Source organism: Bidens hawaiensis, unplaced genomic scaffold (assembly GCF_021521415.1).
Source record: "Bidens hawaiensis isolate Kalapana, Puna unplaced genomic scaffold, B.hawaiensis_p1.1 tig00028495_1, whole genome shotgun sequence".
In the NCBI taxonomy this organism is placed as follows: Eukaryota; Viridiplantae; Streptophyta; class Magnoliopsida; order Asterales; family Asteraceae; genus Bidens; species Bidens hawaiensis.
The window spans coordinates 1-17,313 of NW_027494657.1; the positions used below are offsets into that span (position 1 = coordinate 1).

A 17,313-nucleotide genomic window follows, 5' to 3' on the forward strand; every position below is an offset into this window, starting at 1 on the left:
CTTAAAGGAACTGGGGAGGACAACATGAGTTCATATTGAAAGAGTAAAGTAGTCAATTTACATAAGCTTAACATATATTTTAACGGAGTTAGTGTTAGAACACAAAATTGTTACATATAGAAAACCGCATATCTCAAATATGTAAAAAGTAATTAAGCTACAATCATTCAATAATTAGTTGTTTACAAAATGAGAAGCGACTATCAATCAATATGAAGGGTTCATGTTATAGAAGGCTAAAGACAGTTTATATTTTATTTTAAAAACATAGAATAAATAATTTATGTTTTTTACACGTAATGGTTAGTATTTCCTTTAATTATAGTTATTTAAATGAAGATAATTAATCCTTAATATGACACCGTGGCCCATAAGTGAGATACTTGTGTACACTCCATTTAAAGTTTTAAACATCCGTTCCGTGCCCATATTCACCGTGAAGAGTCCCAAACTCCAATTACTTATGGAAAAATATTGGTTGACTTGTTTAATAGAAAATTATACTATTTTGGAATAAAGTTAAACAGTAGATTATTTTTTACCTAAGTATTTTTTTATATATTCGTTTTAATATTTTTAATTTTAACTATTTGACTTTTTTTATATTTGCTTTTAGTTATTTGTATATTTCAATTTGTTTTATAAGTGACCTCTTTTTTTAATAATTGTTTTTTTTTATGGTATTCGATCAGCATAAAATGTGTCGATATTCTCTTGAATATATCACAACTTTATTTGATAGAATCTCTCTTTGGGATGCTATAACGAATGTTAATCTAAAGCCGATACCTTTGAAGTGCCCGACCCGCCGCAAAACACGTGATATTTCCCAGAGAGCACGAGTTAAATCCCACTAATTTATATATATATGCAATATTGGGAGAATTGTGCTTCATCAGGTTATACAAGCTGCTGTTGTGGTTGTACAGTGAATTGTGCTTCATCAGGTTGTTGATATTTGCTGCCATGTGCTTAAGGTGTTGCCACGTGCTTTCACACGTGTTCCTCTCTCCCATTACTTCTGTACACATAAATCATAATTTGTTTTCACTTTTCCAACACAATTCTTAAAAATCGGTTCCTCTCTCTTCCCACTGAATCTCTGGTACTGTCACGTCGTCTTCTACCTCCGAACATCTGGTACCACCATCTTCAACTTCACTATTGTGACGGTTGTCTTCTACTGTATGCACACCTATTGTTGTCGGGTTCCATTTGGAAACCCCATGTAGTGGTTGTGTGATGGCGGCAGTGTTTTGTGACGCCGAGGGTCCGGTGGTGCCATTTCCGTTTGATGGTGCGACGATTTGGGGGACAGTCTGAAGAGGGTGGCGTTTTCGGCATCGGATTTGGCCGGAGAACTGTGATGGTCTTACACCTGAGTTCTTTTAACCTTTGTTTTTTTTTTACATAGAAAAAGAGGCAGAACGAGGTGTTGCCCGGTTCTAACCGTCTATGGTGGCGGTAGAGTTGCAACGCGATGAGGCAAACAAGCAATGTTTACACTCGATGATAAGTTTGTTGTCTGAATGAATCTCATTTGTTTTATTCTTATTCTTATTTCCGTTAATCTGTTAATATTTTTAGCTGGACATATAATTTGGTTTTCGGTCTTTGATTTAAATGTTATATACAGAGGCTATGATGACAAACTTGAATTTGTCTATGGGTGTTTTAGAATAAAATTATGATAATCTGCATCTTGACTTGGGATGGCAGGTTGGATGGAAGGCAACAAGCCAACAACCTGTTATCATGTTGAAAATTCATCCAAACACTCTTTGGACCATCTTGGATTAATGCCATATTTTACCTTTTGGTAAGGTATCTTATATAATCCAAAGATGAGCTTCATATTCTTTTGTGTGTTTGCAGTAACCATTCAAATCAAAGAAACAATACGTAAGCCAGAGATGCAACCAAAATGCACAAGCAAACTAATTTTCCCAGTCCAGCAATGACTGCAAAAACACAAGTATCAGAAACAAGAAGTTCGACTGCGCAAGCAAAGCCATCCACTTAGTCAGTTCTATTTGTTTATGGTGGGGTTTATCTGTTTCAAGATGCAAAACCTATGACATTTTGGTTAAAGGTTGAGCCCATAGTGAATCTTTATGACATGGGCTATGAAGTTGTCATGTGACTCATTATTACAACTGCTAATATTATAACTTAAAATGCAATTCACATAATCCGATGCAACAATATTAAAAACTATTTTGAGCTTATGAGTTTGTTTGGTTTGACCAAATTCGTGTCGTTTTGTCTTCACCAGATATTAACTTTTGCTGAATTGGAATGACATATTTAGATGAAAAAAGCAAAAGATGCAATGAACAAAATGAGGACATAGGCACCTTTGATGATGACACAACCGAAGAGAAATGCTCTTGGCAAGGCAAGGCCATAAATTTTATGTGTACGATAAACACATTTCACTTAAAAATAGAATTTGTTTTAAAATAAATTGCATCTAAATAGATTATGCATTTCAAAAAACACGTTTCTAGCTACTTTAAGATCTCGATTCCCGTCAATTTTAGAACCTAGATTATAATTTTCTCATATGGTTTGTTAATCATTTGAATACAGTAAACATCATAATCAAATTCTCACCAAAAAGGGGTTGATATTCTCATAGAAAGTAACAAATACTAACAGTCTAACACACACTTAATTACCAAATATAACATTCACCTATACATTTTAACTACGGATGTATAAGTTGTTTACCATTTTTCATAACTCACCATTTTGACATGGTACGAAACCTATTGAGAAATGCAAAGCTAAAAAGCAAATATTTATTAAAACGTTGGTTACATAAATCAAGAAAATGTGTAAATTTACTTCTCGAAAATTTTCTTTCAAAACTAAAGGTCATCAATAAAATGCTTGTGACAATGTGACGTATAAATAAAGTGTTTTCTATCTCATAAAAGAGAATGTTTGGTTATGCAAAATACATGAATGCTTATCAATAAGTAAACTATATATAAGGACCCTTTGATTTGTCTTAACTAAACATTAACTTTTATAGTTGTCAAGTTTAAGTTTTCACTCATAAATTTATAATTTATTAAAAGAATATAATAAAATTATCACTTTATTATAATAGAAAAAATGAAATAATACATAGCGTCATTCTGAAAACTTTTAATAATCATTTGACAATTATATAATATATTATTCCCCACTGTAAAATAGGATCATCTCAGCCATTGAAAGTGTTGAACTTCAAATCCTGACCGTTTAAACCTCAAAAAAAATGTTCTAGAAGCAACAGTTTGTGGAGGTTCTCTCTGCAAACTGTTGTAAACCAACCCCACTTTCACCGCTTTCCTCTCCTCAATCTCTGGTAGCAAACCGTCACCAACACCTTAAATAAACAAGCAATTGCAGATTTGTACGAATTCCTAGCTCTATCATCGGTTTTATGGACTCTTATAAATAAAATGGTTGCTAACAAAACAACTTCTCAAGCATTAGTTTTTTGTCGTCTACTTTTTTTTTCCTTTTTAATTTTGCTATCACCTATATTTATGATAACTTTGAACTGAAGCAATCTTTTGTTCCCACATTGCATGTATGTTTTAATTAATGACTAAGTTTCATGGAGGACACTTTCAAAGTCAAATACCTACGGTACAAAATGACTACGTGCAAAAGCTCCATATTTGATTTAATATATTGTTCTCTTATTTGTTCAAGACTCCTCACCCGTGTGAAATCAACCTTTTAAGAAGTTTTTAATTTCTGTTTAGTTTTTTGTAAATATGTAAACCTTTTGTGTTTCAGAGCTAAGGAAGCAAATTCATATGCTAAAAATGGAGTCGGGATCATTTTATGACAGCTCAAATGACAGAAACCAAAGGAAGATCATCATCAGATACTGTTTCGGAAACTGGGAATTTACATACGTAACGGATTTACTACAAAATTCATGTTTCTATGGCATAGATCCATGGTTATTTGATCATCTTGAAAAGATATATGAGATCCAGTTGTTTTAAGTTCCAAAGGAATTATGTTGACATAGGTTGAAATAGTGTTCGGAAATATAAATTCAAGTTGTCAACATATGTTGTTTGATACTTATTTTTGTATTCAGTGCATATAATAAATATTAAATGGAAGAGTGGAAGTATTGTTTTAGAGCAATCCAATATGTTCGTTTATTAAGTGATTGTTCAAAGGAATTTGATTATTTGATAAAAAAGAGATTTACATTTATGCCCTAATTGAGTTGTTTTATATGTTATTTATGCCAAATTTCATACATAAATAGTAAATATTCACTTTGTTCGATCTGTTTTATTTTCTTCACAATATATATATTGCGTTTTTGGGTCCATAGGCTTTTTAGTTTCTTTTAGCGTAGTCGATTATTTTTTACTCATAAGTCAAAATGAGTTGTACTTTGATCCTATCCTTAACAAATATATTTTTTGTTTGCAATGCAAAAATAATTAGTCATGTCATTATGAGCTTATAATTCCCGTCCACCGGACGGGTATAAAACTAGTTTTTATAGTTCGTATAATTGAAATTGATACGAGTGTCATGACTCTTGATAGTAAGCTGGTAAGTCTTCTTTCATTAAAATTTATTTTTTTAGAAAATAATTTCGACAACTATATCAAAATCCGACCTTAGCTCAGTTGGTAGAGCGGAGGACTGTAGTGTTAACATAGCTATCCTTAGGTCGCTGGTTCGAATCCGGCAGGTCGGAAATTTTTTACACTTTCTTCAATTTATTTTATGAATGGCAATTTAAGGTTACTTTAAAAGTGTTTTTTTAACATTTCATTTTGGATTGGACAATACGATGTTTGCTAGACTTAAATTTCATACATAGTTAAAAAAAATAAAAACTTGTGCTCTACTAAACGGGTCCGTTTGGCACGAGTTTGATAAAAATTGGCTCACAAACTCGATTAGATTGTTAGAGCTTAAAAGAAAGAAAAGATCTTGATTTGAATTGAACTAATAATGATTAAGAGTTGTGATTAAACTATCAAATGTCTTTTACTTGGACAGTTGGACTATAACATGTTAAAAGTTGTGGTTAGTTATATTGAGTCAAACGAACAAGCTAACATTGGCTAGTCCACTAGGGCTCGGTTCATTTACAAACCGAATCAATTTCGAGTGAGTTTTCCCATAGCAAACTTTGAACCACAAGCTATTTAAGCGTTTCTACTCACAAATACAAATCATACATATCTAATGTGCTTAAGTTGATCCTTTTATTTTCTTTTGAAATGCTGATGGGCTACGGGGTGCCTAGCTTTAAATATTTCTTTTAACTTCGTAAATCCTTCTAGAGAACAATTTTGTTGTTGATTTAAAATTGATTTTCTCCAAATTCAGATAATTTATAGTTAATTGTTGGAAATAATAATCAGTCACCAAAACTGTGCTAACCAGTTACCAGCCAATCCACTTGATGTGTGATATCCAAAAGTTTCCACTTGGGCCCTTAAAGACAAAAGAGTGATATAAAAAGTCATATAGGATCATAATTCATGATAACGGGTCACCTTTATTATTTCCAAACAAAATACGAGAATACATTTGTCACGAATTTCCATCAAATAAATTATGTTATGTCACTCACGAAGAACGGGTTGTATTAGCTAATTGGCGGGTCAAATCTGACACTAACTCGAACATGACACAACCCGAAAATCACACCACACAAATAAACCTAAACATAACAGGTATATTTGCAGGTCGACACAAGCATGACATGTTTAACCTAAATTAAGAATTTATTAACTTTTCAAAAATTTTCATTCTTGTGCTTTAAATTTCTTAATTTACATATTTTATTATTTTAAGCAACTATGTTAAAATCAACTTGCTTTTAAGCTTTGCTATAAATATTACCTAAATAGTAGTTATTCATAAACACATTTAACAAAATAAAAATAAATAAGTAAACGGCTAAAATGGGTCAACCGATAAATACTTTGGATCGGATAAAACACCATTTTAGCTAAACGTGTTCTTGGATTCGGCCCAAAACTAATCAGAACTTGTTTAGACTAAGAGCCACTTTAAATGAGATCAGTGAGTTAGTAACTAAAGGTGGATGTAATCTCGAATAATGAAATGAAATAAAATGGGTTTTCAATTTATACATGACCTTATAAAAAAATATATAAATTTTAAATTGGAGGATATAAAAAATTGCACTATATGTCTAGACAAGAACATCCCATGTTACTCTGACGGATTGATGGTTGCTGCTTACCCACCCTCTTTAACTAGTTAACAAAAATTATGTTTTGTAAAGAATATTTTACTATTGCATCATAATTAGGTGGTTGATTTCATACTTTGACATAATTAGATTCCTATTAAAGTTAATTGATTTGATGCTTGATTGTTAACAAGGAGGTATGTTTAGCGATATAAGCAATGTCAGTTACCACTTGTTGGGTGTTATGAAAAGCTAAGAACGACATGATGACATGATCTTCGAGGGGAAAGTTTTCTCGGCATCTAAGGTGATCAATGAAACCAAAATAACTTCGATCCTATGGGTTAAAAGCCGAAGCAAGAGATTGTACAAAAATTATTGTATGTTATGCTTTTAAACTTTAACAATATAATTTATCCACATCAATAATGACTCAATGAGCAAAAAAAATGAGGACCACAGTTAATGATCCCTTTTCACTTTTTTCTTGCCTTTTAACAAAACAAAATCCCCAAATTAATCGCTATAGTAATAATAATGAAAATAAAGCACCATTGTTGGTGCTAGTAGCTATGTATATTACAAATATAATGAAAAAGATTGTGCTAGGTGGTAGTGGCATTGCAACCGTGCTACCACCGAACATCATTCCAAAATAGTCACCATCACCACCACCGCCTCTCCCAGTGTTCCCGCTTGCACTATCTCCAGTGATCGTCCCGTCGGTGAATGACGCGCTCCCATCATCGTCCCTACACAAATGGTAAATCAAGCTTAACCACTATTATAGAAAGAAATTAGACTTTATAAGAAAATAGTGCACATGGTTAAAAAGTGCCTTAAAAGTAAGCATTTATAAAGGGCACATATCATTTTACTTTTAGAAAGTGAACTTAGCGGCCCGTTGTGGAAATCGATGATGATTACACAAATGATGAACAGTTTTCTTCTATAAAATAGCTCACAAGTCATATCTAATGGTTAAGACTTCTATAGTTGTATAAATAAAACACTTTTTAAATTTTTCTAAGAGAAATAAGTAAACATTAGTGGGCTAGAAATGGGCCACAATGGAATCAAAATATTTTTAATTAAACAATTATGGCCCACAAGTCATTATTTCCAGCTTGCTTATATATTTTCTTTTCAGGTCCAGACAAAAATGCTTTTGACATTTCTCACCCTTGAAAACGAAACTGATAAAGCCAGCCCCCCTTGTTTAATTAATTAATGAGACTATTTTGCCCACATGAAAAAGACATCATTACTCTTATAAGTTATTTTCCCTCAACTTGTAACATTATTAAAAAAAAATTCACAAAAAAAATAATTAAAAAAACTTGATGTGATATTTTCAAGAGAATATTCAAGGGGTGCATTTAGCATAGCAAACTCCGTTTTCGATTGTGTGACCAAAGATGTAATTTCTGTCAACATCTATGAAATCAAGGAGCCTTTTGTATAGTTGGTCCAGTGGTAGAGACTTACGCCTCTTTGTGGAAAAATGGTGCAGTTTAGGAGTCATATTGTGCCCGTTAATAGAATTATTAAAAACACATAGGGCCATCTTTGCCCCTTTACCAATTGGTAAGGACAACATTATCCTTTCTCAATTATGAGGTAAGAGAACATTTTGGCCAAGATCTAATAATCTAATTCATTCGGATCTAGTAAGAGCATCTTAAACGTTCTTAAAAGACATATTGTGATACCCTTAAGAACACTTTTTGCTAACATCCAATTGGGACTCCTAATATGATGCCAGCCAATAGGACTTTTGGGCCTTATAATATAGCGTACATGTTCCTTTTCCCAAGGAAAAAGACACTACATGCCCTTTTTAAGGTGTTATTATTCACTTTCCAACATAATAGTGGGGACTCTAAAATAATAATCTTAAAGTGACATAACCTGGATTATTACACCATTGGGATTTGGGTTATACAATATTATAATGAAAGGTGTAACTACTAGTGTGAACCTAAGAATGTATAATTTTACATTGTGGGCAGAATGAGTTGTTGTACATCTAGATGTACAAGTTGCACATTCCATGGATATGAAAATACAACTCATTGCCGTGTCGTTGTTGTACATTTTAGATTCCCGCGCATAATCACGTGCACCATGTATATACTAATTGAGGTGTTACATCTTGTGTCTGGTGTTTTACTTATTCCACTCTCTATTCTACTACTTCCACTTCATTAAACTATATGATTTAATAGGGGTATTTAGGCCATGTGTACCGACGGCAAAGAAGGGTGACAAGGGGCGAGAATAACACCCCCTGGGAGCAGGGCCGGCTCCGAGAATTGAAAAACAAAAAAAATTTGGGCCGAAGGCGAAAAATATTTTGTGCCTAAAGTAAATAAGAGTATTTTGTTGGGTTTAAACAATTTAATTTTTAATTTGGCTTCCTTGGTTATGATTTGGGTTGTTTAAGAAATTAATGTGTAAATATAGGCTACAACATGTTTCAAATTATGCTAGAACCCATAACTTTTTGGTTGGGAGTCATACCCCTTTACCACTACACCAAGTTAGTTGTTTTGTAATTGTGTTAACACATTAAGTATAGATATAGTTTTTCATCAAAATACATATAATTAAAAAAAAAATCCGGGCCTAGCGGGTAGTCGGGTCTATGGTCGTCGACTACCCTGCCATATGCCATGGCCGGGCTTGCCTGGGAGACAAAATGGGTGACAAGGGTGGGGGCGAGTACTGTTTCTCGCCTGCTTGTGAGTTGAGTTTTTATTATTATATTCGAGTGTGTATGATATATATATACATGTATATATATATGGGCTACAACATCAGTACACCCCTACAACAAAAACCCATCATTTGCTGACTGGGCGTCGCATGGCGCAAAACGCCTCATTTTGTACTTTGAAGCCCCTCTACTACACATAGCCTTAGAGCATGGCCAATAAGCCAGTTTTAAGTTTTAACCCAAAAACGCCACATCGTTTGGTTTTATCATTGTGGCGGTCGTTTTTGTTAACCGGCTATCGGGTGTAGCTTTTAGTCAAGAACTAGAAAAACCGAATTGTGGTGGGGCCATTGTACTTTTTTTGTGACGATATGACAATGTTTTTTGGTGTTTAGTTTGTTTTGGATGTTTCTAAATGATTAATGTTTTTTGTGGTGTGACAGCTGACTAAACACGTTTTCTTTAACATTTTTTTTCTTATTGTGATTTGTGAATGGCCTAACCGTCTATATTGTTGGGAGTAGTTAAAAACTTTGAAAAAATGTATAAGTTGATGGTGTATCCTCCTAATTTGGATGTGAAATTACCAAAAAGCCCAAACTACTGAACTAGCACAGTGTGTTAGTTTGTTGTAAAGAAAAGAAGATGCAGAACCAATTGGCACATACCTTGGGCCACCAAAGACTCCGGCATACATAGTCAATTGTGTCACAAGATTAGCTGACTTCGGCTCATAGCTACTCGCCCTTGCATAGATATCGCTAAACCCATCACCCGACGGCACAAAAAACGCACCATTCACCATTATGTCACCATCCGTCCTCCAATTCCACCCTGCCCAATGTCCCTCATCCGTGTCTACCCGCTTAGTCACCTATTTACATGCATAAAAACCAATAGTCAAACAAAGTGTTAAAAAATTAATCTAATATTAGATTTTATAATAAACATGACTTGTACCTCTTTAGAGTCAGCATCGGGTGGTGCAATGTATCGGTTGCCCTGACTATTTATCGTCGGGTCCGCACTACCCCCGATCGCGTACATCTTCCACTCAGTAAAATCATTATTCACCACATGAAAATAACCTAGTCTACACCTTGGCATTCTTTGTATCAAACCTCTACCAAAATGATTAAATGCAATTGTAACCTACAAAAAATTTTAAACACACATTTAAAAACTACACAACTCATTAACACATAATTTTATTAATTTACAATCTCACCTGCATCCCTTTGTCCGGCGTGTATCCATCGTCATGACCCATAAGCATAACCTCATTATGCCTCGTAAAATAATTATTCGAAAATGTAATCGCAGTGGACCCCAGTACCGCATCAATCAAGCCATCGGTACAATGAGAAAGTGAGCAATGATCGATCCATATATTCCTTGATCCCGCTATAGATATCCCATCACCATCCGATTTACCTCTAAACCCAACATGCGTTGGACTCGACCGAATATTAGTATTCCCCGACGGCTTACAATCATACACCCGAATATTATGAATAATAACATTACTAACATACTGCAGCATAATGCACCCGCCCCCGGTAATCGCCACGTTGGCACCACGACCATCTATTGTTTTGTAACTATTAACTATTAACTCATGTTTAAGTTTAATAACCATGTTGGATTCGAATATTATCCAAAGGGGTTCCGTTTGTAAGATGGCGTAACGGAGAGTTCCTGGAGTTGGCGAAACGACGTCGTGGTCGGACGAGTCCGTCACGACATAGATCTGACCGCCTTTGCCACCTGCAGCTGACTTTCCGAACCCGATTGCGCATTCAGCTAGACGTTGCCGGTTGTTTGCCCAATTTGGGTCACACCGCCAGCAGTCGTCAATTGGGTTTCCGGTGAGACACCCGCCGCCGGAGTCACCGGAGTCAAGCATTTGTCTTCTGTAAATTGACACATTTAACCTCCTGAAAAGTGAAAAAAGGTTAGATTTTTAAGGTTATTTATGGTAAACTGAAGATACCCAGATGGTAAAAAGTGGTAATGAGCAAAACCCAGAAAGGGTTTTTTGTGATTTTGTAAATAATTATGTTTTTTGAAATCTTTAGCTGAAAAAGAGTGATACCCAGATGGTGAAATACAGTAATGAGCAAAACCCAGATGCAGTTTCTGCTAATTTTTACATTTTTACCCAAAATGCAAGAATCTTGGGTGGAATGAGAAGATACTAAAAGGGGTTTATGCAAGATGCAATATGCAACAAGATCTTACCTTTGTACTACTTGAACCACAGTGAAAAAGGTTAGATTTTTCAGGTGATTTTGATAAACAAAAGATACCCAGAAGGTAAAATGTGATAATGAGCAAAACCCAGGTTGGATATTCTGTGATTTGAGAAATTATTATATTTCTTGATATCTTTTTAAAAAAAAGAGTGACACCCAGATGGTGAAATATAGTAATGAGCAAAACTCAGATGTAGTTTCTTCTAATTCTAAAAAAATACAAAATAATGAAGAATCTTGGGTGCAATATGCAGCAAGAATGCAAGATCTTACCTTTGTACTTCTTGAACCACAGCTTCAGGATTAGGGTGTTGATGAGGGAGTGTGAGGTTAAAAGTTGCTCTAATGGCAGAAAACAGGGATGTTAATAGGCAAAATAATAAAATGTATGTGTTAGAAGTGTGCATCTTTTGTTTGGATTTTGAAGGATTGAATGCAATAATAAATGGTAGGGGTTTAATGGCTTTGTCAAGAAAGCTCAATCAAGACAGCTGGGCTCAACATGAATGGCAAAGGGGGAAGGGAGCAAACTATGGGAAATGTGACTTGATATTATATAGGTATATGGGGTCATGGCAAATTGGCAGTAGTCAATAAGTGAGTAAAATATTAGCAAATGGGAAGAAATGTAGTGTCAAAACAAATGGCCAAACGGAAATATTTATCAATGTTTTAAAAAGGTATAATAGGTTATTCTCACACCACTTAAGTTATTTGAACATTAGGTGTGTCTATACGGTTCGTATAGGGTTCTATGAGTCGTATAGGTGTAGACGTTTGTCATTTATGTCAGATGACGTCAGGAGTTTGAAGCATGTATGGCTCGTATAGGGCTGGCTATACAACTCATATAGACTGAAAAAGCTGTCATCACATCCCCTCCGTATATTAGTCAGTAATGTGAGGGTTACACGACTCGTATAACCCCTATATGAATCGTATAAAGTTGTTAACACACCAGATGTGGTATTTGAATATAACAACCATTTTAAAAATGGACCACGAACCACTTAATTGGGCGTCCGGTTTAAATGGTTTAAACCGTTTACCAGGCGGTTTTTATTAAACCGGGTCCAATTAGTAATTCGTTCTATGGGACCAACCGGAGGATTTAGATTGTACTCACTGAGTCACTGAGCTTCTTTTATTTGCACTTTGTAGTGAGAAGTAATATTTGTTTCTATAGTTGACGTGGGACATCATATCAATTTAAATATGGATTTATAGTTTTATTATAGTAAGGAGATGGGTTTTAGTTTAGGCAGTGTGGGATAGATGTTAATTAAATGAAATATTTGGTTTCTTAGTTTCAAATGTCGTGGGCTTTCTAAACAAGGTTCAACGAGTTATGCATTCAAAAGAGAGTTACGGCAAAACTTGTTTTGCTTTTACATGTCACTTTATTGTAACCATTTTGATTTTATTAAATGAATTGTTATTTTGCATTTACGTATATGACATCTAAACACTTTACTAACATTAACAGTAAAATTTATTTTAATTACTAATGAGTTCAAGATTACTGAAAATTTACGTAAGTGTGTGTATATATATGTGTTTGCGTGTATGTATGTATGTATGCATGCATGTATGATGTCTTCCGATTCTTGAATCCAGATTGATGCATGGTCCAGTTCTTAAAACATTGGTATTTATGTTCCGTATATCATTTTTATGTTGATATAGAAATAAAAGTATGTTTTTAAAATTAGGGTCTGTTTTGTTTAGGGAAATGAAGTAGGGGGAGGGAGTGAATGGAATAGAATAATGGATGAAATTGATAAAAGAAGGAATTTTAATTCGTTAACATATGGGATGGAATGAATCATAAATTTATGGTATTTGGTAGCCAAAATAACGCATGAATGAAATAGAATTGACAGAAATACTCATGTCTAAAAAAATTGCAATGGTGACGGTGGTGGTAGCGCCCAGGTAGTGGCGGTCAGGCAGTGTCGGTGGTGGCGGCGGTCGGGAAATGTCGGTGGTGGCAGCTGTCGGGAAATGTCGGTGGTGGTGGTGTGTTGTTGGTGGTGGCGGCAACAATGGTAGCGGTGGTGGTCAGGTGGTGGTGGCAGTGATAGTGGTAGGGAGACGTTCGTGGTGAGCCTTATTAAGCTCGAGTTGTGTCTAAGCATAAAACAAAAGCTCTTTTAGTACATTTATGTCATTTCCCCTATTTTCAAACTTAAATCTACACTAAAACAATTTCTTTTATACATTTATTATTATTTTTTTCTCTACTTACAATCACTTTTCGAAAAGTATTAAAAACTAATATGATGGAATAGTAAGTTGTTAAATATACAAAACAATTACTACATTTTCCTTCTCCTCAATTTATAACACTATAAACCACTCCATACAGTATACCTAAGTTATCAAGCTCGAGCCTTATATGTAAATATCATTTACGTTCGTCAACTCTAATGTATTTTTAAGTTTTAACTCTTTTGAACTTATATCAGTCTATGTATTAGATTATGCCTGCAAGGCTGAGTATAAGCACGTTAAAGTTTTTCTTAAAGTAATTAAAGCAATTTAATTAATCAATGAGCCAAACTCGAGCTCAAACTCTCGTAAATTAGAAAAGCAAAGCTCAAGCCTAATCACAATAGGAAGGGATGACAATAAAACTTAAATCCGATGAAAAATCTCAAAACCCGATACATTTTACACAGGTAATACTCGCCACATTAAAGTTTGATTTGTTGACCACGCTAGTTTGGATGTGCGATCGCCCGGATGAACTTTTTCATATACAAAATTTAAGTTTTATTACACAACTATAAATTATTAAATTTTCTCCACTTGTTTTATTAAATTATCAATTATTAGTAGGTTACTCTTTTAAACTAAAAAATTGCACAATATTTTCTTCTCTTCTGTCAGGTATTATCATATTCCATGGGGAAGTATAATTTTGGAGATTTTGACAAATTTAATTAAATTTATTATTAAACATAAATTATAAAAAATACTTAGGCATCAACCACAATGATTAAAGATGATTGATTATATGTATTAATGATACAAATTAAAACTTTATGCATTCCAACCAGTTTACATGATTAAAATTGTATTTAAATGATTACCAACATTTTATTAAATAGGATATGATAATAACACCAGAAGGCCAACGTTTATAATGAATCTAAATAATTGATCACAATCAAAATAACATGAACCGAAATATTCGGTTTAAACAATGGATCTAAAAACTCTATTTATACTGAACAAGAAAAATATAAACTTGAAATTTGAAATTTGAACAAAAAGTATAAGATAACTAGATATAAATTTTAAATAAGATGATCCCGTATCACAAAACAATAAGAGAAATCAAACAAAGATAGATGCTCAAGATTAACATAGTTTAGTCAATGACCAACATTCATGAACTGCAGCCAGAGTAATCCAGTAACTCACGAGCCACTCGTAAGGAATTACAAGAATAGGATGTTATTGCTTAATTTCAAAAAATTAAACATGGGCTAAAATAAAACAAGCGGGTCAACGCACGTTATTAATTAACTATTTAACTGCCACATTAATTGTCTTCTAATACAAGCCCAATAAGCAAATCGAGCTCAAAGACCAGCACTATGACAGCATGACCCCTTCTATTCAAAAGGGTATCTTCGTAAAGGGTGGGTCTTATACTATTATTGAACAACACACTTATTTATTTATGTATTATTATTACTAAATTTTTGATAACGCATTTATATATTTATGTCATGCACTTTTACTCAAAAGTTAAAAGGAGTCGGTACTTTTTTCTTGTGTGTTAATTGAGGAACGAAAGTACTTCAATCATGTGGCGATTGCAGAACGAAAACACTAATTTCTTGGAAACTATAGTTTGAGTCACGACACTAAGCTCTTAAATCAACAAGGATACACCAAGTTGTCCATGGCGTGATTGACTTAAATAGAAATCCCTTCATGAATAACCAGATTGTAATCAAAGTTATCAAACTACTTCATTGAAGTGGTACCAACTTCCCACAATATGTGAGCAAGAACAACAAACGCTTGAGTGTAGCCCCCACCCCAACACACACACACATTAAATAAAGGTAAAAGTAGATGATCAATTGACAATTTGAATAAAAACTGGTGTGTTGCATTGGTGATGCTTTAAATCCGCAATCACAATTTCAACATAACATCTTGAATAATTAAATTGATAAAGTTAACTTGCAACGTAATTTAAATCTTTCTACGTTTCTACACATTATGAAAACCTTTTTGTTGGTCCTTAAAAAAAGAAAAGAAAACAAAACTAGATACGTTTTAAACTTATAATGACTAGAAGTAAGATAATATTTGCGTTACTTACAATGATATAATCTTGTCGCTTTTATTTATTTGATGAGATATCTTTTTCTTGACCACCGAATTCAACATAACGACATAGCAATAATCAATATTTCATTTATTTGTATGTTTTTAGGTTAAAAACGTTTTGTGTCTTGTATTGAAAAAGTCTACATTTGATTATTAATTACGACCTTTGTTAATGTCATGGAACATTATTTGAAAAAGACACTTGTATGGTTCTGTATTAACATTATATATTATTTTTGGTAATTTGTATGAAACCATATGAGTTTTATTATAACTGTTATTATATACTTTGTTTTTCTTTTTTCTAGTAGATATTATTAATATAGGAAATTTTACTATATTAATGAAAATAAAATTTTTCCACGAGTGAAATAAAATTTTACTATTGGTCTTAACTTTTAAAAAGTACAGATTTGGTTTCACTAATTGAATAAAAATATAATCGAGATTCTTTTGTGTTGCAAGAACCTTTTTTTTTTCAATGAAACGTATTAGATGTGATAGGAAATGGACGTGTTGTGTTGTGTTTAGCAACCAACTATTGTGTGGCTTTTTATGTATTTTAAATATTGTTCTTTTAATAATATTATTAAATTACGGGTGACTAGCATGTGTGAAGATATACAACATGTATGTGCTTGAAAACAAGTTTGATCATGGCACGGTATGTCAGAAAAGATAAGAGAGATTGGGATGGTTTGAACCTGTGATGGGAAGACAGGATTGACAACTCCTATTAGAGCCATAGAAAACACTATTATAGAGAAATGGGAGGGGTAGATGCCGACCAACATTGACTTAGGACGAGAGGAATATGCATGATTTGCTAGACCTGCATATCTTCGAAGACATAGTTGAGAATATGAATTTTTGGAGACGTAAAATTAAGATGAAGGACTATTAAGGGAATGTATAGTTTTGATTAGAAATATGTGTTAGGGGTTTTTCTTAACCTTATTTTTGTCTTGTGCGATTATAAGTATTTCTTATCATTTTTTTCTACATCTCCAAGTTCTTTTAGTCCGAATTAATTTTAACTTTCGATCCATTTTTAAAAGACTTCAAATTATAAAATCTCATTATATGAACAATCAAGTAGATGTGCACAAAAAACCCGTACTCGGAACCGGACCCGAAAAAAATACCCGGAACCGACCCTACCCGCAGGGTATGGATAGGGTACACATTTTAAGCTCAATACCAGTACCCGGAACCGTACCCGATTTATACCCGTAAATATCCGGAACCGGTCATACCCTATACCCATACCCGGTTATACCCGATACCAATTTTCGAATACCCGAAATAATACATGAGTTTTTATAGTATATTTTTATGTTTACTTCACAACTTTTATATTAATGTTTTTTAAAAATACATATTATTAAGTAAATAATTTGTACTTAAGTGGATTTACGTTTTTTGTAATATAGTTTAATTATTTTTATAAATTACAAAGCAAATATAAATTTCAAACAAATTTAAATATGTATAAAAAAAATTATAAATTCAAAACCAGGTATTAATACCCGGTCGTACCCGGTTCCAATACCCGAACCCGATCATACCCTACCCGGGTACATAGGGTTGAGTTTTTCTCCCCAATACCCTACCCGAACCCTACCCGATTTCTCTCAATACCCGATTTTCCAATACCCGATCATACCCGAAACCGGTTCATACCCGAACCCGAATATTAGAAAAAACCCGATTTGTGCACCTCTACAATCAAGTATATTAATTCATAAACCGTAAATAATCAAAATCAGTCATTAGAA

At 33.6% G+C, this 17,313-nt stretch overlaps 1 protein-coding gene and 1 non-coding gene across 2 annotated transcripts; one reads left to right on the forward strand and one right to left on the reverse strand.

Moving 5' to 3' along the window:
* The first annotated feature begins 4,646 nt into the window (after nt 1–4,646).
* On the forward strand, nt 4,647–4,732 carry TRNAY-GUA (transfer RNA tyrosine (anticodon GUA)). The gene is given in 2 exon segments: nt 4,647–4,683; nt 4,697–4,732. It is a non-coding gene; the product is annotated as a tRNA-Tyr (tRNA).
* Nucleotides 4,733–6,644: 1,912 nt separating this feature from the next.
* Nucleotides 6,645–11,770, reverse strand: LOC143577225 (putative pectate lyase 5). Its single transcript, XM_077061119.1, has 5 exons — nt 11,456–11,770; nt 10,156–10,864; nt 9,888–10,079; nt 9,596–9,801; nt 6,645–6,960 (listed from the first exon to the last, which is right to left on the reverse strand). The coding sequence occupies exons 1-5, from the start codon at nt 11,587–11,589 to the stop codon at nt 6,732–6,734; spliced, it is 1,470 nt and encodes a 489-aa protein (XP_076917234.1). The 5' UTR covers nt 11,590–11,770; the 3' UTR covers nt 6,645–6,731.
* Nucleotides 11,771–17,313: the final 5,543 nt, after the last annotated feature.